At 41.1% G+C, this 22,643-nt stretch overlaps 1 protein-coding gene across 4 annotated transcripts in view; it reads left to right on the top strand.

The window, feature by feature from the left end:
* Positions 1 to 22,643, top strand: part of ESR1 (estrogen receptor 1) — a 339,043-nt gene that overhangs the window by 284,462 nt on the left and 31,938 nt on the right. For all 4 annotated transcript variants that reach the window (XM_019527361.1, XM_019527362.1, XM_019527360.1 and 1 more), the window contains exon 7: positions 19,220 to 19,353. In XM_019527361.1, the coding sequence (XP_019382906.1) occupies positions 19,220 to 19,353 (134 nt within the window). The remainder of the gene's footprint in view (positions 1 to 19,219; positions 19,354 to 22,643) is intronic.

Raw genomic sequence — 22,643 nt, 5'->3', positions numbered from 1 at the left:
GGCTAGTATCTTGTAGAGAACTGTTAGCTCCTTCTCCCCTAGCCATGAACTGCCACTGTGTCTGAGCAATCCCCTGCTTGTAACAACTGCCCAGTGCTCACCTCAGAGGTATGCAAAGTTGTATGGCCCTGTGCCAGGTGGGACAGGGAAGGAGACTGTGTTGCTAGAAAGGAGTTGCAGATGGGGCAGTGGGGCCAGCGGGAGTCAGGTTAGGGGGAGGGTTGGGAGGGAAAGCATGATGTTGGGTATAGTTTGGGGTGTCAGGGTGTGGGATGAGTAGGTGACCCTTAGGGTGGGGGCATGACAGTGTAAAATCATTGCTGCAGACCTCACAATCTCTTATTTAGGGCCCCAATATGATTAAGGCTGGAAAACATTACAATTTTGTTTAATAAGAGTGTTGCCCTCAACAGTAAGCTCTGAAATGCCACATGGAATGATAAGCTGTATTTTCAAATGTAGTTAACTCTACTTTTGGGAAGGAGAAAGAGCATATTAGGATTTTAGAGGATTTTTTCTTTATTCTTTCTTGACAAAGAATTATTACATTTTTTTAATTCATCATTTCCAGGGTTGCAAACCCAGTTTTTTTTTACTGAGAATCCGCCTATTTTATAATGACAACCTAACTTTTTTCCTATGGTTGGTGTTACACCCCTAAATTTGAGCCCAACCCTCCTAACTGCCATGATGTCTGGAAGAAGGGTTACATTTACATGATGTAAAACATAGCTCAGTAAAAACGTGTCAGTAAAACAGTTTGGTTGTCAGTAAAAAGCTTGCAGCTTGTCAGTAAAAAAAAAATCTTGGGGTGGGAACCCTGTTGAATTCTCCCATGAGAACCCAGCCATGCAACTTGGGAACTTTGCTTAGTTGTTTAAAGAAAGCCTTATCCACATCTTCATCCTGGTTTGGTGCTCTGTAGCAGGCACCCACCACGATAACATATTTCCTGTTCTCTCCTCTGACCTTCCCTGATTGTACTAGGAATCCTAATTAATGCTTATTCCCTTTGCCTCTTGCATTAGTGTATAAATATTTTAGATAAATAATCAAATGCCCTCATTTTTTCTGAAATCATTGTTAAGACTTCATGTATTTCTTCCTCTTACCTGGTTTTTATTCAGATCCTCTGGCTCTGCTTTTGGACTTTTTTACCAGTTTAAAGTCCTTCTGAATACAAGCTTGCATGCAAAAATACTCTTTCCCTCTTTGTCTATCTGTCCCCATCTCTTCTCATTAGTCTTTCTTCCTGGAAGATCACCCAGTAGACAAAGAAGCCAAATTCTTGCTGGTGATACCATCTGCACAGCCATGTGTTGATCTCCATGATGTATGTGCTCGTGCCTGGGCCTTTACCCTTGACAGTAAAGGTTGATGGGAACACAGCTGAGCCCCTGTTCACTTTACCAATGCACACAGAAACCCTTTGTTACTTTTCATTTAATTTTTTAATCTTTGTTTTGCTTTTAGTGTTAAAATGTTGTGTAGTACTTTTGTGTCCAGCTAAATAGTTGGCAGTTCCACCTCAGAAATGGCTAATTTTCAACTCTTAAAAAATACTATCCAAGACTGTAATATCCAAGATTGTGTCCATGCTTTTCTAGTCTGGTGGTAGGAATTTCTGGTGGTACTTAGCACCCAGCATTACCAAGTCTTATGGCAGCTGCCTGGAGGCATGACCTAGCACTGATAGAAAACTTAAGCTTTTTTGCAGAGGTGCTGTCAAAGTGGAGGATTTGCCACTTTGGAATGGCTTTGATTTTCATAGATATAATAATTCATAGAAAAGTAGGGCTGGAAGGGACCTCCAGAGGTCTTTCAACCCCCTACTTGAGGCAGAATAATTGCTATCCCAAACCATCCCATACAAATCCCCATCTAACCTATTACTAAAACTACACAATCAACCCATGTTGCAGCAGCAAAGCATAGCCCCCTGAGCCCAGTCAGAGCAGCCCTGGGCTGGCAGGCTGACCCATGGTGCCCCCTGCCAGTTGGGGCAGATTCTCCAACCTGGCTCAACATGCTGCAATCTCAGGTGCACATTCAGATGGCGTGCCTGGGAGCAATAAACTCTAGCGCAATAAGCTCCGGAGTTTATTGCTCCACCCTAATTGCATGTGTAGACATGCTTAGTGGCAGTCAGTCTGCCTGCAGGGGTTGTTAAAATGCATCTGAGAGATCCATGTATTGAAATTTTTTCTGGCAGAAATGGAGCTGTGCTGGCAAAACTTGTAGTGCAGGTTAGGGTCAAGATCCCGCTCCAGCTCTTTCAAGGTCATCTGGTTATGCAGAACAGCCCAACGACTAATTTAATCAGTGACTTAAGAACTTACCAAAGATGAGGGAATTTTTAGGTAGCATACAGCTGCTTCAGTGTCTCCTGCATTATCGTTCTGCTGATTCCTGGTACAGGAGGCATGTGGATGCTTCACAGAGTCTCTAGAGGTATGCAAACTCTGTTGCTGGAATATTGTCCCCTACAGTTGTGCAAACCCTGTCTGCTAGAATGTCTTCTGGAGGACTGTGGGCAGTTGACATAATTAAAGCATCCTGCAGGATATTCAAATTTGTGCCAGAAGTCTCAGCTGTAAAATGCATTAATGCCTTCAGTTTTTCTCCTTACTTCTGTCATCTTCACTGGACTGAAGCATTTGGACCAAGAATTGCCAGGGAAGAAAAGACCAGTGGCTTGGCAAATCCAGTATCCTGCATTTTCAAGTGTCTCATAGTTGATACTTTAAAAAGAGATCTATTTGTCGAATACCATTCTGTGAACTCAGGAAATGTCTTCTCAAGTCCAGCCAGTAATCATTTAATCTGTTGAAGCATGAGGATTGACAGCTTTCAAAATTTTTGTTTTGTAAGTGTAGTGAAGGCAAACATTTCTTTTATGTGAATGAAAACAGTCATGGAAAACTTGAGTATCAAAGGAATTTTTGGAGAAAATTATAATGAACAGAAATTGGTCAGCTGGAAGAGAAAGTTTTTAAACCTAGCAAAATCATTAGTGTTTACATTATAAAAGTCTCAAAAAAATACATTAAAAAAATCTTGCTAATCAGGCTGTCTCAATAATTTTCTGTTAATACACCCCCCAGGTTTATTATAGGATGCATAATGAATTATTTGCTGAAGCCAATTGTTTTATTCTTTTGGAGCAGGATAGCCCTACAAATTGAAAGAAATGGTACCTTTCTTTTGATCCAGATATTTGGTGCAAAATCAAAGGATTAGTACTGTTCAGTTTGCAAAAAGAAAGCTTTGTTCTTTGCATTTTTAGCAGCAGCCAAGTATAACTGCTAATGTATAATAGTATAACTAATAGGAAAGAGGACAGGAAAAATATATTTATTGCCTGGGGAAAAGCCCTATTCTACCTAAGTCTTCATTGGAGCACATGATCTATGAGCTTTGGAACTAAGAAATGGATGAAATATTTTCTTTGCACAAATCAGGTACTTATCTGTTTGCTTAAACCTAGATCTACACCAGTGCTTATTCTGGACAAAAAATCAAAAGAACAGAATGAAATTTTAAATGTGTCTTTTTTCAGTCTTTGCACAGTTTGAATAAAATTTACTACTTTAGGAAAGTAAATATAGTATATTATTGGAAAATAGAACATAAATTGCAGTCCACCTTCCAAGGACCCATCTGTGCCACGTTTCATATTTCAGGTTCTAAGAAAATTGCTGAGAAAAATTGCAAAATAGAGAGCAAAGCCAAAGTACTTTTTATCCTCCCTTCAGGAAAGGGGAGGATCTAAGAGGAAACATTAAAAAAGGCTGTGTCTGCCTTGACAGGTAAAAATCCCGAGGCTGTTTCTTTGGATGGCATGGTCATTTCTCACGGTGCTCACTCCCAGAAGCTAGGTCACTGGCCAGCATAAAGGAAATACTTCTATGCAATAGGAACAACACTTCATTTCTGGTGATGGAATGCCAATATGCTTTCAGCTTTAAGAGCAAAACAGGCTCTTTGTACTATTGCTTCTCCACTCCAGGCAAATATCTTTTTCTAAAAAGGTAATATTGCCATTCTTGAACTGTTAGTTAAAAGGAAATAAATAAGTTTAAAGAATAAGTAAAATTTTGCTGGTGTAGTTTGTTCTGTTTCGTGCACGTATTTGCTCAAGTTGCAAAAAAATGAAAAATATGCCATATGTTGTTTGACTTCCAGAGGGCACTCAACCTTCAATTAGGTCTGCTAACCTTACGTAGGGTGGTGACTTTATTTCAAGAATGGTAAAAGGACAGGAGCACAGGGAAGCGCACACGTTTTAAATTTCAGGGTGGGAGTGAAAGCCGTACTATAAATGAATGCTTCTTTTCAGTATCCCTTACGCTGCTACTTGAAAGAGATATTCACAGTGGTTGAAGTCAAGGGATTTGGATCAAACACTTCAGAGGTTTCACAACAAGGGCTGCTATTAATGGTAATTAATGGAAGATTCAGACTTTTGGGGTTTTTTTGTTGTTCTCCCGCCCTGGCGGGGGGTCGGGCTAGAAGATCTACTAGGTCCCTTCCGACCCTTAATCTAATCTATGAATCTATAAGTATTAAAATAATATAGAAGATTAGCACAAGAACTACACTTTTCTGTTGTATCCTGGATCTCTTTCTTCTCAAATCATGTGTCCTTTAGAAGTTTCTCTGGGCCCACTACAATTTTTTGTGGGTTCGACAGGGCTCTGTCCTTGGTCCTCTTTTCTTCTGTGTCTTTTTCTGGGGTACCACTCTGCTGACACAAATTCAACTACCATCTCTATGCTGATGATTCACAGGTCCAGACCTGTATCCTTCTGTGCAAAGAGAAGGAGACATCTCTCAACATCCCTGTCATAAGAAGACATCTCCCGACATCTCTGTCATGTCCTTATATATGTCTGGTCATGCATCAAGCTAGATATGGCTAAAACAGCTCGTAATCTCTTCCTATTCCCTCGCCTTCCTGTCTACCTTATTTTTGGGTCACTAGGGACAAAATCCAGTAGCATAACTAAGTGGCAGTACAGAGGTGACTGGGGCTACAGCCAGGGGCCTCAGCTTAGAGGAGGCATAAAAATAGCAGTCATTGCTGTTGCACTCTTGTCTGCTGGCATCAATCAGCTGTGGTCACTGCCTTGTGTGCCACTGCTACCAAGTGTGCAGGATTGCCCAGTTACGCCTCTGACAAAATCACTGTCCTGCCTGTCTTTCAGCCCTGTAATCTGATGTCATCTTTGACACTGACTACTCCCTCTAGGTCTTCACAGATTCTTTCTACATAACTTGCCTAGTACAGGGCCTTCCCTATGCAACCACATAGTTAAGACTTGTGTCTCGGCTCTAATTATCTCATGTCATGATTACTGCATCCTTGATAAACAAAATCTTGCCCTGCTCTTACGTATTCAGAATGCTGCCACAAAGCTTCTTTTCCAGCCTATCACTTTGACTGTCAGGTTTTTCTTTTTCTTCCTTTGTTGCATTTTCTCCCTTTGCTATATTAAGACCCTCCACATCCAATCCCTTCCCTACCAGTCATCCATCATTCAGTTCTTTTTTGTACTTTTTTCCCAGGCTGCCACGCCAACAACCCTGAACATATATGTAAAGTCTTTATTATATAACAAAGACTTTTTTTTGCTTCAAATACCCCTTAACAATTCTTCAAGTTTCCTTAAAAAATAGTCATATTTTTTTGGTCTTAGTATATAACTATGCCCCCTAAGAGGTGCAGGAATAGCAACAACAATAAATTATTATTTAAAATGACAGCTGGATTGGCTATTTGGGAGAGATGTTAAACAAGCTTTAATATCTTATGGAGCTAAACCGTTCTCAGTGGTGGCAAGTGACAGAACAAGGAGCAACACGCTCAAGTTGCAGCAAGGGAAGTTTAGGTTGGATATTAGGAAGAATTTTCTACTAGATGAAACACTTGAACACGTTACCCACAGAGGTGATGGAAGCTCCATCCTTGGAGGCTTTCAAAACTTAGCTAGACAAAGCTTTGACTAGGATGATCTAGTTGGGAATGGTCCTGCTTTGAGCAGGGGGTTGGACTAGATGATGTCCTGAGGTCCCTTCCAACCCTAACTTTCTGTGATCTTCCCTAAATATATGTTTGCTACAATTGAAGATATTGCCTAACAAATTTTGCTTCTTGTGTATTCCTTGGACAGCTATAACAATACTATCACATTATGGTGTATACACGGTTCTATCTGAATGGTATGCACTAAGAAACTAGTATCTCTTGAACAGGCAAACCCAAAAGATTTTGAAGAAGGAAGTTACTGAGTTGTCCACAGGATATGGCAGATGTTTTTAGTCAAGAAATTGGATATTAAAATCATGGATTGATTGTGGTTCTGAGGGGAAATGTTATATTTGAAACTGAGTGGGAAAATGCAAGAAAATATTCTGGTAGACCTTTGATTTTTTGGGTTTTTTTAAAGATCCCATTAATTTGAAAATCCTTAGAGGTTAAGAATGTCAAAAATGAGACCACTAGTGATGGGTTAAGGGCAGAGTGCAGCTGACAAGGCCAGAGATAAAATGTATATAATTACCACTTACACTTCTGCAGTTTATCTCCTGTCAACCACTGATTGGATTAACCTGCCTGGTAATGGTGGAGATGACTTTTTTTTAAAAATGAAGAGTGAATTTGCTGAAATGTCAAAACTATTTGCAAATTTAAAAGGTGCACCGGTACATTGGTCCCATATCGGATCAGCATCACTGTGAAGAAAATTGAGTGTCTGCAGTCGTCTTCTTTTTGTCTGGTGTGGCTGATAATGTGGCTGATAAATGCTGTGTGCATGCACGCAGCCAGAGCGCAGCCCCACAGAGTGGAGAGCAGCCAGGTCTGGCTGGTAAGTCTGTTGTGGGGGAAGTGGTGGGGGAAGGGAAGGGGCATGGGGGTGCAGATCAAGGCCCCTGCTGTGAGGGAGTGGTTGGGAGTGGGGTAGGGGCAGGTGCTGCCCAGCTGGGTAGGGCAGGGCACAGGATGGAGCCAGGGCTCATCCAGAGGGTGACGTGAGGCAGCTCCCACTGCTGCATGCACCCTGGGAGGGCATGGGGGGGCATGTGCCCCCAGATCTGTGCATGGGGAAGGGCAGGCCGCTACTGTGGGTTGGAGCTGGGGGCAGCACCGAGCTATTCCCAGTGGAGGTGGGGGCTGAGCCAGGCTGCACTTGGGGTGGGCAGTGATGGCGTTGAAGTGGAGTTTGGGGAGGGGTAGAACCACCAAAGAATTCACTGTAGCCCCCACTCCCATGCTGCTGCTGCCTGCCCCAAGCACAGCCTGGCCCAGCCCCGCTTGCCAGGAAGAGCCCAGTGTTGCTCCTTACTCCAGCCTGCAGTGGCATCCCACCCTTCCCTGCATGCAGATGCAGGGGCACAGGCCCCCTAATGCCTCCCTGGGGTGCATGCAACAGCGGGAGCTGCCCTTCCCCTGCCCCCCAGATGAGCTGCGGCTCCATCCTGTGCCCTTCCCTGCCTGGCTAGGCAGTACTTGCCCCAGCCCCAGCCCTAGCACCAGCCCCACTCCCTCCCTCACCACAGGGGCCGTGATCTACCCCCCACACCCCTTCCCCCACAACAGACTTACCAGCCGGTTGCCACTCTCTACGCTGCTAGGCTGGATATCGGCTATTGGATAAATATCGGCTGACATGGCTCATTAAAAATTGGCCATTGGTATCAACTCAAAAAATCTCTATTGGTTCCCCCCAACAAATTTTGATCTAATCAGCAAATAGTTTTAGCCAAGAATGGGATGTAGATGTTTTTAGAAAATGAAAATATTTCATTTTGACATTTAAAATAAAAAAATTCATCTGAATATGCTGAAACATTTTGTTTCAACCTTTTAAATGGAACTTTAGGCGTTCAGTTTTAATAATGATTTTTTTTTGTAAAAAATTAAGCTGCACTTAAAGAAGTTTAAAAAAAGGGTCCAACAAGGAAAGAAATAAAACCAAATATATTTATTTTGGGACTGAACCAAAACAATCTTTTGGTTTTGTGTTTGTTCATTCTGTTGTCAAATTCTACAAAAGTTGCATTCCCATTTGTAAGGAACTGTTTCTTTGTCCAGTTCTTTATTTTTATTTTTTTTTTGGTTTGGTTTGTTCAGTGAAATGAATAATCTATTTTCTGTTCAGCTGTATTTACCAGTACTATACTAAATTTACCTGAATTTAGGGATTTTACCTGAATTCACTGACATTATTTGCTGTCAGTGGCAGCAGTGCAAAAGGAAACAAACAGTGTACTTTGATCATTGATTTGCTCCCTACCACTTGTGGCAACTTTGGATTCAACATTGATGCTTTGGGGAATTTGACAGTATGTTTCTAGATGACAAGAAACAATACAGGTTTCCCTCGCTTTATGCTGTGCATATTTTCCTGGAAAACGGTGCATAACTCGAATTCACATAAAGGGAACCCACTTTACAAGGTAACAAATAGGGATACATTCCAAGACCTCAACTGTAGTGACCCGCAGACCCATTTCTACCACTTTTACAAGATAATTTCAGTACTGTCCAACAGCACACAAGCACAACGTGCTATCATAAGAGGGACGGCAACTACAGAAACACGTGTTGCAGACAATGAGCGAGGAGCACAGATCCACACAGGAGACTATATTTTGTTGTGTGTCACTCCTACAATGCACCACACAGAGCAGTAGGCTGCGGGTTTCTACCACACAGATTGCATAAAAGCGAATTTACCTCACATATAACAGATTTTTGGTATAAAAAGGGTCATCGCATAAGAGCGAATTTGCACATACAGAACCTGCATGAAGCGGGGGAAACCTGTATTTAATCATGTGTTTTCCACAGAGAAAATCCTCCAAACATTTTATATTAACAATTTACAGAATAGGGTTCAAGAGTCAGATCTCGTCCAACTAATCAACAGTAAAATGGCTCACAGGAATGAGGCAAGCTGTAATGGACTCCATGTGTGATTCCATTGAGAATCTGATACCGTGGGGCTGGCAGCCACATAGGGGTCTAGTAACTAGATGCTCCTAACCAAAGCTGGTCAGAAAATGGTTGATCAAAACAGTTTTTCAGTGGAAAGTGTTGTTTTGACAAAATAATTGGGCGCTTTTTTTTTTTTTGTGAAATTGTACCAGTTTTCATTTTCCATGAAAATTTATTCTCTAAATAAAAATATCTAATTTCCATAACAACATGGCAGGCAAAATATTTTGTAAAGTGTAAAACTTTGATATTTTATCTAGAAGGTAAGTTAAGCACTCAGGGTTATATTCTGCTTTGCTGCTAACATTTCTCCAGTTCAGTCTCTCCTTCCTTACCCAGAAAGTAAGAAATGGAGCTGATGATTTCCATCTTTTAAGCCTCTGTCCCAAATGCTGACTTCCCTCCTTCAAATGTCGCCCTGTTGGCAGGAGTGTCAGGGAAAAAATATGAAACAAGAGAGAATCAAGCATTACTATTATCTGAGCGAGTTTAAGAGTGTGACAGACTTTAACTCCATTACTTCATACCATATAAAATGGTCTAGAAACTTCAAAAAATGCACTTGAGTGCACTGGCTATCCCTACCTATTCCACCTGTCTGTTTTTGTCTTGCTGGAAACCAATTGGCCTCCTCATCCCATCACCTTCTTAAGCTTCTTCCTGTCCCTTCCTAGGATCTACAGGTTTCTTTTTAGAAGTCTTTTATGTTAAGTAATAATTAAGGTCCCTGGATGGGGTTCTTTCCTAACCTGCAGCTGGAATGGGAGAATCCAGTGAATTCATGAATAGCATAAATAGTTGCTGCATTCATCATCTAAGGCAAGCTGGATACTTAGTTTGTATAGATTTGGTTGGAGAGTACTGTACCACACTTGGATACTGTTTCTCCCTAAGTTTCTTTAAATATGGTGCTTTCAGGCAATTCTAAAGTGATAGATTGTGATTGAAGCACAATAGATTTGCATCAGAATGAGTCCACAGGCTGTTGAGTTAGGTTTTCTCATCTTGTGAAATGTTCCAAATGCTTTCGACACTTGCATTTTAATACTTACTTTCCTTGATCAAGAAACACCAGAACTTTGGTTGAGAACCAATGGTTTCATCAGTTTGCCATCAACTTATCAGAAAAATGGGAGTAGAGTGGGTACAGATATTTGATTCAAGTCACTTCATTACTGACCTGCTGCTTGCATTTATTACCAAGGAAACAGACCTATAAACAGTGGCTAAATCTAGTGCTACACTTCAAAAACATTTTTTAAAAGTCTGTATTTTTTATTTTCACTCTAAATAGTGACATATCCCACTTAGAAAACCAAAAATTCCAGAAACCACTCTGAACAGGTCACTTACTTAACAGAGCTGAGTGCATCATTTTGTAGAGAGCTGACTGAACCTTTGACATGATTTTTGTGTCTTTTACTTCATTGGTTATATCTTGAGGCTTTTTATTACATTTTAGTTGTAAGCTATGGAGAAGTAGACAAACTTTTATCTCAAAGATCAGACAGGAAGCTTTTGTTAAATATTGCAATTTTCTTTCACTTAACCTCAGAGTCCCTACCGGCCATGCTGAGGACTTTCTAAAGGTGTTTTGCTTCACAGGTCAAATGACTTAAAAAAAAAGTTGTGAGAAATTCAGTCTAGAGTTTTGGATAAGTTAGGTATTTGTATCATGATGATGATACTGTCTGGCATCAGGAAGGGGATTCATCCAGGGAAATTATTACTCCAAGTGTAAATTGAACCCATGTGAAATATGCCATGCGACTGTGACACACGGGGCGCATCCAGATAAGCTGTCATGCATTATGTGCATGTCACATGCTGCATAGTCCAGAGTTCTCCGCACTGCAAGGGCACACTGCCCGAGTGTGTGCTGCTCTGTTTTTTCTTCCCCCCATGTTTTTTTTGACCCCTGGATATCCAGGAGTCAAAAAAATAACCATGGAAAAAAACCCTGAAGCAGCGCATGCTCGAGCAGCACAAGCTGTTAAAAAGTGGAGCCGGGCTGCTCGGAGCTGTGCTGCAACTGTTGGCCAGGCTCTGCCCAGCAGGATCACTGTGGCTGCAGCTCCAGGAGGTCCCCAGGACCCCAGGTAAGGCTGCTGGGCCACCACAGTGCTGGTCCCAGCCTCCTGTACACCACCCAGGGCAACTTGCTGCATGCCAGCACATGTGGCACAGACATTCCCTGGAGGCAAGAAACGGCACTGCGAGGTGCACTACTGCTACTTGTCCCTGGGGAACCAAATGTCCACACATGTCTGGATATGCTCACAGAATGGATCTGCATGTGCCATTAATGTTTAGCAATAAACTGTGGAGCTTATTGCTTATTGATCTGCAGTTTTTTGATCCTGGGAAACTCCCAGGTGTGAGGTTTGCACGTGTGCCCAGACCACAGCACATTGAGCAGGGTTGCAGCAGCCCCAGCTGGCAGAAGGGCCAGAGGCTTATGTGCTGTGGAGGGGCTGGCTGGGACACGACAGGCAGGCAGCTCCTGTACTGAAGCACACTCAAGCCCCTGCCAGCCGGGTCAGTGTTTACCTGTGCGCTACTGTGTACAAAAAACCTCTGCAGCAGGGTAGGACTTGAATTTACAAGTCCTACCCTCAGGCAGAGTTTATTAGTTTTGTGCACTGTAATAGGGGCACGTGTAAACACTGAGGCTGTTTGCAGACCTTAAAAAAGGTCAGCGCATGCCCAGAAGAGGCAGCGCATTAGTTGGACCCGGCTTACCCAACAGCTGTATAGATGAGGCACTTTAGTGGGGCTTTTTGGCACTTTTATGTAATAGCTGATTGAATCAGCTTTAGATAAACGTCCCCCAAAGCCCCATTGAAGCACCCAATCTATACAAATGAGGTGGAGCTGGGTCAAAGTAACACACTGCTTCTTCTGGCAAAGTGCTTTTTTAAAAAAAAACCTTCTGCAAGCAGCCTGAGAAGATTACTTTGCAGTTAATTAGTCAGCTGCACAGTAAATGTCTTGTATAGATGTGCCCACAGTAATAGCTTTTAGTGGATGTGGTAAATGGGCCAGTGGTGCCACACAGCCTACTCATAGCATTCTGATATGGTTTAAGAATCAGGTGGAACAATCAGTGATGAAAATCAGTACTTTGAGTGTTGGGAGCCAGACAAACAGGAGCAGAGAAATATTGGACCTTTTAGTAAGAAGGAAGTTGCAAGGAGGTGCATGGAGAAAATGAAATGAAAGGACAGTAGAGGAAGGGAACTTGGAACAGGATATATTATGGTGGAAAGGTAGAAAAGAAATGAGGAAGATATTTCAGAGCTACCCTAAAGACAATGAGATTGAAGTTATGAGAGTTAATCTGCTGGTTCATGGCAGATAAGTTGGTAATATCAGATAAGATGTTGAACAGAACATAAAGTATGCACCCCAAGTGGGTTGCAGGGGGGAAGAGAAAAACAGTACAGGAAAACTAAAATGGTGTAGCAAGAGCAATTCCAGACAGAGAAAGCATAATAATAGTTGCATGCCTGAATGGCTACATAGGAAAAAGAAGGGAATGGAGAGAGGCAGTTTGTGGAGGAATGGGATATGGAGTTAGGAATGAGCATGGGGAAGGAATAATGGCTGCAAGTTTGCACCTCTTTGTTACTAACACTGCATTTCAGAAGCAAAAAGGGTATTTTTTCATATACAAAAGTAGTCAGAGCAAAAACTGAATTAATCTAGGTCCAGCAAAACGTTCATAGGAAAAAACTCATAAAGAGTAAGATCTTGACAAAGGAAGTGGTGATGGCCCAAACTAGACTTCTGGTTGTGAGGATTACAGTATGAAAAACTGAAAATAGGATGTGAGATGAAAGAATTAAACTGGGGAACCTGCAAGGAGAAGACATTGAGAATTATTGAAAAGGGATAAGAGAACAGACAGAACAATTTATACAAACTGAAGGGTTAGAGTGTGAATGAGACACCGTGGAAAGAATCATAGTTATGGCAGCAAAAGAAGTGTGTGGAAAGACAAGTAAAGGGAAGACAAAATAAAAAGAACCAGTAGAAGGCTTACTGATTTGTAAAAGAATCCTTTTCCTTGTCATTTGCATTCACTTATTCATGAGGTCTTAATTATGAAAGAGAATTATACCATGATTCAGGGATAGCTACACCTTTGACTCATCTCTGACTTTTCTGAGCACATGCTTTCAAGGGATGGGTGCTGAGCCTTCACCTGCTTATGGCTGGAATCCAGCACTTCTTCCATTTATAGTTTGCTATAGCAGTCTTGGCACCAACGCACAAACCCTCAGCAGGCTGGGCTGGGTTTCAGCTAAATGCGGGTCCTCCCTTCATGAGTTGTAGCTAAAACAGTGTTTTCAGAAGAAAGTATTGTTTAATCTCAAGAGTAGGAAGAGAGCAAAAAGAGAGAGATTTTAACACAACAGTCATACCATCTGCATCTCTCTTACCTAGAGGTTTGGATAAGCCCACCTTCATATCTCAGTATCTGAGAACAGAGGCTCAGTTCTCCCTTTCTCCCTCCTATTCTTCAGGGGCTTTCCTTTTACCTATCCTCAGTTACTTTGTTTTAGTTTTCTGTTCCAACCCTCTTCAACCATCCTCCAAGGTTACTAGCCAGCCACAGGCAGGATATCCTGATGTGGAATTAAATGTGAATGATTTACTTTATATACTTTAGGCTCTTTGAAACGATTGTCTCCTTTACTTAATATAAGTCAGCAGTTCCTGCTTGAACTACTTACCTACCAAGCCATTTGATAACACCCAGATAGAAGTTATAATATTTATAAAATATTAGAGGCAGGTCCAGTGCCCTTCACAAAAAAATATAAAACATTATGGCTCTGTTCAATTGATCTGTTATCTATTCCCAGTTCCCTGCTTATTGCTTATGTTACTAGGTGTCTTCTTGTTTTTTTTAACATTTCCCGTTTGGGCTTTAAGTGAATCATTGTGCTTTGATGTTGATTGACGGAAGATGTAATTTTCATAAATTTCTGATTATGGCATCTAGCTACTACTGTGATAAATAATAGATGAAGACATACTTTGAGGCACTGGGCATTAGAATTAAAAATAAAATGTGTTCAACTAAAAGTACAAATGGGTTGTTAAGTTCAAATCCAAAACAGGATTTGGTGGGAATTTATACACTGGCTCAGACCTAGGTCTAGGCCCAAGTTCTTGATCGGTACTACTCACATCATGTAACACAATGTAATAGATAGGAGAGCAAGATGGAACAAAAGATGAAAGTGGTAGAAAATGATGGTTTAGGAACAAACAAGCCACTATGAATAAAACAGAACTTCCACGTTGTCCAAAGCCTTTTCTGAAATTCAAGCTGAATCAAAACAGAAGAATTTTCAAAATATGAAAAACTCAGAGTGCTATTTTTTCCTGTGTATCTGTATTTAGTGCCAGATTTGAACACAAGCTATAGCCAGAGCACTCAAATCTAAAACTTAACAGTGCATTAGCAGAGGAAACAACATCCAAAGAGGGTGATTTAAAGACTGTTCTTATACTTTACTAAGGTATTGGCAGTATATTTGGATACTTGGTTAAAAGCAAGTAATAAATAACTGCTTTTAGTCAACCCTTCTGGCACTAAAATCTTTCAAGAGCTTTTCTAGCCACTCACTCAGAATCCTTTTTCTCTTTAGCATAACAACAAATCATCAGGTGACATTAGGGTCTTATACCTTTGTAATAGATATTCCTGATGCTGAGGAATTAAGATAAGTTATGAAGTTAATGCATGCATTTCTACACACTTATTTTCATTAACTTTCTATTACTAGTTAACTACTTTAAGCATCCACATAGAGGGAAACCTCGAAGAGTCTGTCTGTTCTGCATAAACAGGCCTTTGCTGTCTGATCTGCTTTTGACAAAATGAGTAGGGATGCCCACTGGATGGATGACAACAATTTGAAAAGTCAAGTGGTCTTTGTCAACTAGGAAGCAAATTCCCCATAGCTTCTTCTCCTAAGTTCTAAATGCATGCTTCCTATTAATGGATTAGACTATGAGTAAGTATTACAATAGTTTTATATTTTGTTTTAAAAATCTTTCTGATTGTAAGGCACACAAATACCCTGGTGGAGTCTGTACAGAACTTCATTGTTTTCTTTTCTATTGACTCACTTTTTCCCTGAAACTTTAGGAGGGTTTTCTATGAGTAAATGATTTGATCCCCCTGACTATCAGAGAAGCGTTATATTGGTGGCCTGATTTTCAAAGGTGAGAAGTGCACAGCTCATAGCAACTTCACTTGGAAACTAAAGCACAGAACTCATAAGCTAGATTTTCAAATCTACACTGAGGTACCTGAATAAAGCTAGGGGCAGACATTACACATAATCTGGTTTAAGTGATCAGAAACTGGTTTAAACGTGTAGCAGAACAGATGTTCAGTGCACATAAACCAGTTTGAAAATAGGTAGAACCAGTTTGAGATTAACCTGGTTGAATGTAGTAGCAGACTTAACTGATTTGGGTCAGACTGGTTTATGCAATGTCTGTCCCAGACCCCATGTTGGTTTAAGTTAAACCAGACACCCCCAGCATCCCAGCATGCTCTCTGGGCTGGGTGGGACTCTCTGTTCCACAGCAGGGCTGGCCCCTCCCCTCTGCTCCCTGGCTGCAACTCTGGCAGAGACTGCAGGTACAGCAGGGTCTGCCTGGCTTCCTCCTGCCCTCTCCCTTTCCCCTCCTCACTGCTCACTCAAGCAGGACACCCCCCTCCCATCTCCTACAGCATGGACTCCATCCCCATGGACATGTGGTGTGCTAATGCCAAGAGGTGTCTGTGTATATGTGTCTCTCCAATTAGAAACTGGTTCAGCCTAGCTAGGTTAGACTAACCTGTAAAGCCTGAATCAGTTTAGGCTCAGGTTTTTTGAACGTCTGTCCCTGGCCATGATGTTCTAATTTTAGAGAACCGTCGAATCAACAAGTGCTGTTGATGTAAATAGGATCTGCAGGTACTCTCGGTTTCTGAAATCTGATAATTTTTTTAGGTACTTTACCTTGGCTGGCATCAGATAAATGAGTTTGAAAATTAGGTCATATCATTACAAATGACTGTAAATATTTCAGTTTTCTCCTGTTATACATACGGTTATAGCCACTGACAAAGCATCCTTGATAATAATATTGATCTTGATTGGAATATTGATCTACTTGCTATTAATATATTTTCACTGAGAATACCATAAAGGTGACTAATTGACTAAAAAGCATTACTTCATAAGAAAAGATGGTGTTCCGTGTGTTAAATCATGACACTTTATAATGTTGCTTGTTGGCATATATCTTAGAAAAATCCCTTTGGCAGGAAGAATACCTTGAAAACAGCAACATGCAAATTTGGCAGTCAGTCCAGGGTCTGTAATATTTTGAAATGCTGGATGCTGTCTAATAGCAGCTTGATGGCTTTTAGGATACATCTAAATGTCATACCAAACCTTCCCTGGGGTCTGAGAAGGAAACATGTAACATGTGCCAATGGCCATCACGGCATCCTTTTTCCTACTGCTAGCTATAGTCAATCAGTTTTTCTTAGGAAGTTGCAAGGTGCTGAAACAAAGACTCCTGTGAACCATTAGTCAATTCCAGAAATGGGGGGTTAATCCTCCTTCAGTTATAAGCAGAAACATTAGCCCTTTTGCCAAAAACAAAGGCGCTGAACAAATCAAGATGTCTGTTACTTGAAATTTTATAAAGAAACATTTACAGAGGTTTTTTTTTTTCTTTGTGGATATACATTTTAACAAGCAGCAGATATCTGGGGGGAGCTGGGATCTCTTTATTATATTGAAGTCCAAACAGAAAAGAAGTGCACCTGGGCTTGACCGATTCAATTTTTCAACATTATTCTCTCTGTGCAGAGTTTCTGTAGTCTTGCTGTGATTTTTTTCCCAGATGACAACTCCCTTTGCATTAGCTATTGCAGCTGATCTGACAATGGAATTCTGATCTGACAATGAAAACTCCTCTTTTGAATTCCAATTCATCCCTGCCTTAAAATTCTGTATCTATTTACCTTAGGGGTAAATCTCTCTCTGCATGTTCCTTTTTTAAATTGTTTCACTATTCACTAAAGCAGGTCTTGAGCTGCGTTCTCTCAAATACGACTGGAGTGCCCTAACCAATTTTGGCAGCCTTTCTGAGCATTTGGCAGCCTTTCTGAGCCATGGGCTGAAATAACCTGGCTCTGGTCCAATATCGGCTGGGAGGCTTTGGTGATGGGTCTTCACCAATATGTCGGTGATGGTGTGGGGAAGAGTGGAGGGGGGAGCTTTGTCCACACTGGGACTGGATGTCTTTGTCCACACTGGGACTGGAGCTGTACCTATACTGCAGCTAGAGGGGTAAGGAGAAGCGGTGGTGCAGGCATAAGCTTAGGTCTCAGCTATCCAGCAGGTGTAAAATACCCTGCCACCAACACACCAACTTCAGCTCCAGCTCTGCAGACTGGATGCAATGGCTTTGTGGGCTAGATTGAGCCCATGGGCAGATGTTGCTGACTCCTGCATTACACTGTGGAGTCTTAATTTCTGTGCTGTTGTCTGGCTTTACTTCCCTCTCTACCTGGTCATCTTCTGTAGACTCTGAGAATGCCTCTTCTATTGATCCCACAGGTTAGAAGGGCATAAATTCCTATTTTGTTACCCCAAGACTTAGTCATGAGCTAAGGTGCTGAGCAGGTAAACATCTTCAGGTTTTAGACAGTTTTGTATATGCTCAATGGAAAATCTTAAGCACCTTCAGGGTTGAGCAGCATCTAAGGGATTTTGTGAAAGGCAGCAGTTCCTTATTTTTGAACTCAAGCAGGTAAGTCCTTAGGGCTTGTCCATCCTGTCAGAAGCAAGCTCTGACTGGGATGCTACTGGGTATGCCTTACCTGCTCACTTCCTCCTCCAAAGCTGGAAATATGCTACTGTGGCTATTCTTGGATGGCTCCTAGTGGCCACTCTCAGGCATGCTGGAAACCAAGGTCTTGAGATTCACATTACAGAGCACCTTCCTGTGTGGGTTTCCAGGTTTGAAGCATTCCTACAGGATCCTCCAGAGAAGATCTTGTCCAGGGCTCATCCTCATTGTGGTATAAACAAGCTCTTTTATGCTCTAACACTTTGGTCCCTTTGGTTTGTTTAATCAACGTCTGCATAATTTAAATAAATACTATAGGAGGTGGGGGTACATGATATTTCAGAGCCACTTTGCAGTTTTTTATGCAAGTGGTCTTTAAAATGCCATCCTCTTTAGAAAAGGAGCTATGTAAAAATGACATTTTAATCAGAAAAGCTGCTTACACTGTGTGGCCACAGTCACAGATTTTTGATAAGTCAAAATAAATTTTACTACTAACAATTAGCAGACAGACTAATTAGCTAAGATATGGTGATATAAATATGGTAGGAATTCCACCTTGTTCCTCATCCATGGAGAATTGTTTATAACAATTCTAATTAATTATGTCTATCTTGAGTTTACAGGATTAAAATTTAGAGGGAAACCCCTCACCATTTTATTGATAAATTGAGCATATTTATTTATTGTCATTGAATTGGAAGAGTATGTTAAAAGACATTGCTGAGCCATTGGTTGTAGGTTTTATAGTACCATTGAGATATGTCTTGAGATGCATTACTTTTTAATGTTGTGACATGAATGCACATTACATAATAAGGAATTTCTGAATCATTATACTGAGAAATGGGATTACCTTTAAAGGTTACAAGGCAAATAAGAACAAAATAAAAAGAAATTCTATGGAAGGAAAATAAAAGGAATTTGGAAGAGGTAATAAAAATAGTTAGCGAAGGAAAAGAAGAGAATACAAATTACTGTAATCAGTGACAAACTTGAACAGAAAAAAGGAAATATTATTTTTTGAATCTCTTTTTTTCTTAAAACACAGATTTGGCCTCAACAGTCTAACAGTGATTCTCTCTCACTTTTACAATAATGTCTACTGGTGTACAATCTATTTCATAAATAACATCTTTTGGGGAGAAAAGTTCTCTATATTTTGGTTGCATGGGGAGAGTTGTCTCATGGGAGTACAAAGTGAGCATAACAAGTGCTAAAAATGAGAATGCTGTTGGTACTTAAGAAATCAAATTATGGTGGGACAATCTGGAGTTGAAAAACACTGTGCTGTGTTGATTACAGCTGTGAATGATTTGCTCTGTGGTTTTGGTCTTACAGAAATCAAGGGAAGTGTGTGGAAGGCATGGTGGAGATCTTTGACATGCTGCTGGCTACTGCTGCTCGATTTCGTATGATGAATCTCCAGGGGGAGGAATTTGTGTGCCTTAAGTCCATCATTCTGCTCAATTCTGGTAAGTAAAATTCCAAGGTATAAAAAATTGGTGCAGTCAAACTGTTATGGCTGTTTCACAGTGAACAAAGAACAGCAGTTTAGAAGGGATTCATGGTGGAAAGCTTTTAGATAAAGACAAGGAGTACATACAGACGTTTAGGCAGCCTGTTGGAGAGGCACTCTAACTCATGACACTTTACACAAAAGTACCGTAGTTAGAGCACCATTGAACCCAATGGCCTCAATCTTGGGTGGGGGTGGGACTCAGAGGCTGCCTCCCAGAAGGCTGCCAGACTGCCCTTCTCCCCAGACACCCCCCCACCAGTTGGCAACTGTGAGCAGTGGCTGGAGGGGTGGGGGGCAGGGGATGGAGCTTCCCCGCAGTGCAGCACCTCCCTCCAAATACACCCAGCTAGGCTACGTGAATCTGGCCCAGCTTTCTGCAGTACCCTAGCCAGGGTAGCTGGGGAGTGGGGCCTGTGTGGTGGTGATGGGGGGTGGGGTCCTTTTCACTACTCCCCCAACCTGAGCCTCTTGACAGCAGCAGCATACAGCTGTCATGTTAGCTTTGCTACAGCTGGGGGTGAACAGAGCCTCCCTACCACATGAGCCTGGCCTGGCTCCTCTCAATACCCCAGCAGAAGTAGTTGCCGGGGCAGCATGGCAAGGGCCCCTGGCTGCGCAGGGAGGAGACAGAACTTTTTCTGTCTTCTCTCTGTGCAACCTGGGGACTTGGCTGGGTCTATCTTAACGTGAAAGCACCAGCCTAATCCCACAAAGACCCCTGAGATGCAGGCAGAATGTCCTAAATTAACCCTCAATATGAAGCTGTATACAGGTTCACTAAGGCACTCTGCACTAGAGCACCTTCATCTATGAAACTATCTGATGCTACATCACATGCGAGTTAACTTTTTGTGCAGCCCACCATTTTTAAAGCACTTTGCAGCCCTGAATGTTTGTTATATTGTGGCTGCAGAGTGCTTTTGGTGGCCTGATTGCCAAAGTGAAAAGTGTAACTTCTGCACACACCTAAGAAGTGTAAATGTGTTGAGTAGCACAATAATGTATTAGCTGAATAAGGAGTTGATAACTCAATGTAACTCAATGTGATTTGGGAAGTATTTTGGATGGCTTGGGGTCATGCAGGGGCAAGTTAATGTAAAAGTAGTGTGAAAGAGATAGCTATAGCTATTTTTATTGGTTAAGTACAATAATTTAAATTAGACCAGGATATGTTAGCAAACATAAATCCTATCTGCCCATAATTCCCAGCATAACTGTATGCAGTTGCTCCTATTACTCTGCCTTGACATTAGGTAGCAGTCACCAGATAAGAGCCTATTTGCCTTGACTGTTCCAGGCTAGGCTTCAGATGCATGACATGTACACAGAAGAAGTTTTACCCAGTTTTATACTGCAGTAATTCTACATCAGTTTTGAGTGAGTTATACAGGTTTAGGGCTGTACGATTTATATATGTTCCTCTTATACGGCAGTATAAATGTGCAGTGTCCAGGACTTGACGTAATGAAATAAATGATGAGCAGCAAGTTAGGAAAAGGAAGATTTTGTGTCTCTGACTAGAGTGTTTAGTGTTTTTAAAAATAGAGGAACCTAAAATAGGATCTTATATTTAAATGCAGGTGAAAGAACACAACCAAAAGTATAAAGATCGAGATCTTCAAACTGGTTAGGGCACATCGCTGCCATATTAGCCTGCTGAGTCTAAACTTTGGGTATGAACAATGAACAACTTAGAGTTAAAGGGAGAAAGAACTTATTGTGCATCACATGACACTGTAGTCAATGTCCACATGTTCATTAATGTGCCGTAGTTACTATGCATTAGTTTAGTACTTGTATAATCAAGTACTAAAGTCTTTACATATGTTTGTCTGACTTTTCACATCCTTGAAGCCCCTGCTTAGTTGTGATCTAAAGTCAATAGGCCATCTTCTCATATGTGTTCTCAGAGGGTCCCTAAGAAATCAGACTCCATAATACATGCCTAGCAGGGCAAGTATTTTATTCAATAGATCCATGGTAAGACCAGAGTGTGGGAGTCCCAAATGTAATTCCCTCCTCTGCTTCTTCCTACCCTTCACTTCCCAGAGAGGGCACTGATCACTAAATTCCCCTTTGTGAATCCAGCATAGAATTAACGTTTCTATTAAGTGAGGTGTTACAGAGAAAAGTGATTACATAAAAAATGACATCAGTTTGCTAAGAATGTAGACTGAATCTGAAATACCTTATGTATATTCCTACATAACTTAGCCTACTGTTGTTTTTTTGTTTGTTTGTTTGCTTGTTTTGGCCCCTGCCAAAAAACCACCACAAAGTAGTATCTCAGGTAACACAGATATTCAGCACACTTGGAACAGAGTATTACTGCCACTGATTCAGATACCACAGTTAGCTATGGTTAAATGTTAACTTTTCATGTCAAATGTTTTATTTTTACTACACTGATAATTATAACCAACTAAAGTCTCTTTCTACCAGGATGAAAAAAAATAATGCTCACCTTCTGAAAATCATGATAATAAAAATGGCTTATTAGCTAATTAAATTGAAATTTGATTGTCTGTTTTTCATATATAATTTATATACTTAATTTACAAAAAGACCTGATTTAGGTTTAGGAAACAGTTATCATGTAAGGCAGGGTTCTGTTTTCATTTGTTTCTCATCTATCCCACTTAAGAGTTCTTAGCCACTATTAGACTTCAGCGACTTCAGTTATCTGAGAGTGATGCTATTTACTTTAGTGATGCCAGGACATAGGTAATGTAGCTGACAGACCATGCCAACTGAATTTTGATAAGCACCTATCCTATATCTATTAAAGAGCATTGCTGTAATAAGGAACTATAACAAACCAAGCAAGCTAATACAGCTGGATATGAATACACCACACGTGATTTACTTCTATCTTCTGAGTGGAGGAGCAAAATACCACAATAAATTTCATATCCCACTTGCCCTACTGACATGCTACTGCTATTTTTATGTGATATTGTGGTATAAATACTCTACTGAAATAACTGTGGGATGGCACGGTTGTATTGTTGCCCTGTGGGGTCAGGCCAGTTCTCAGGATCTCAATATTGTGCTGTTAGACAGGACGGTGTGACACAAGTGCACATATACAAACACACAAATCAATTAGGTGCATACACACACACACTACCAACTCAGGCCCATACACATCCAAACCAGCCTAGGCACATGCATAGCTATCACCAATTCAAGCACTTACACACTACACACCAAAAATTAGACAACAATCAGTTTTCAACACCC

The sequence above is a fragment of the Gavialis gangeticus genome, unplaced genomic scaffold (assembly GCF_001723915.1).
Source record: "Gavialis gangeticus isolate Ggan-Ray unplaced genomic scaffold, GavGan_comp1, whole genome shotgun sequence".
In the NCBI taxonomy this organism is placed as follows: domain Eukaryota; kingdom Metazoa; phylum Chordata; order Crocodylia; family Gavialidae; genus Gavialis; species Gavialis gangeticus.
Note: the sequence above shows the minus strand (reverse complement) of the source record. Positions and strands in the feature narration are given on the sequence as shown.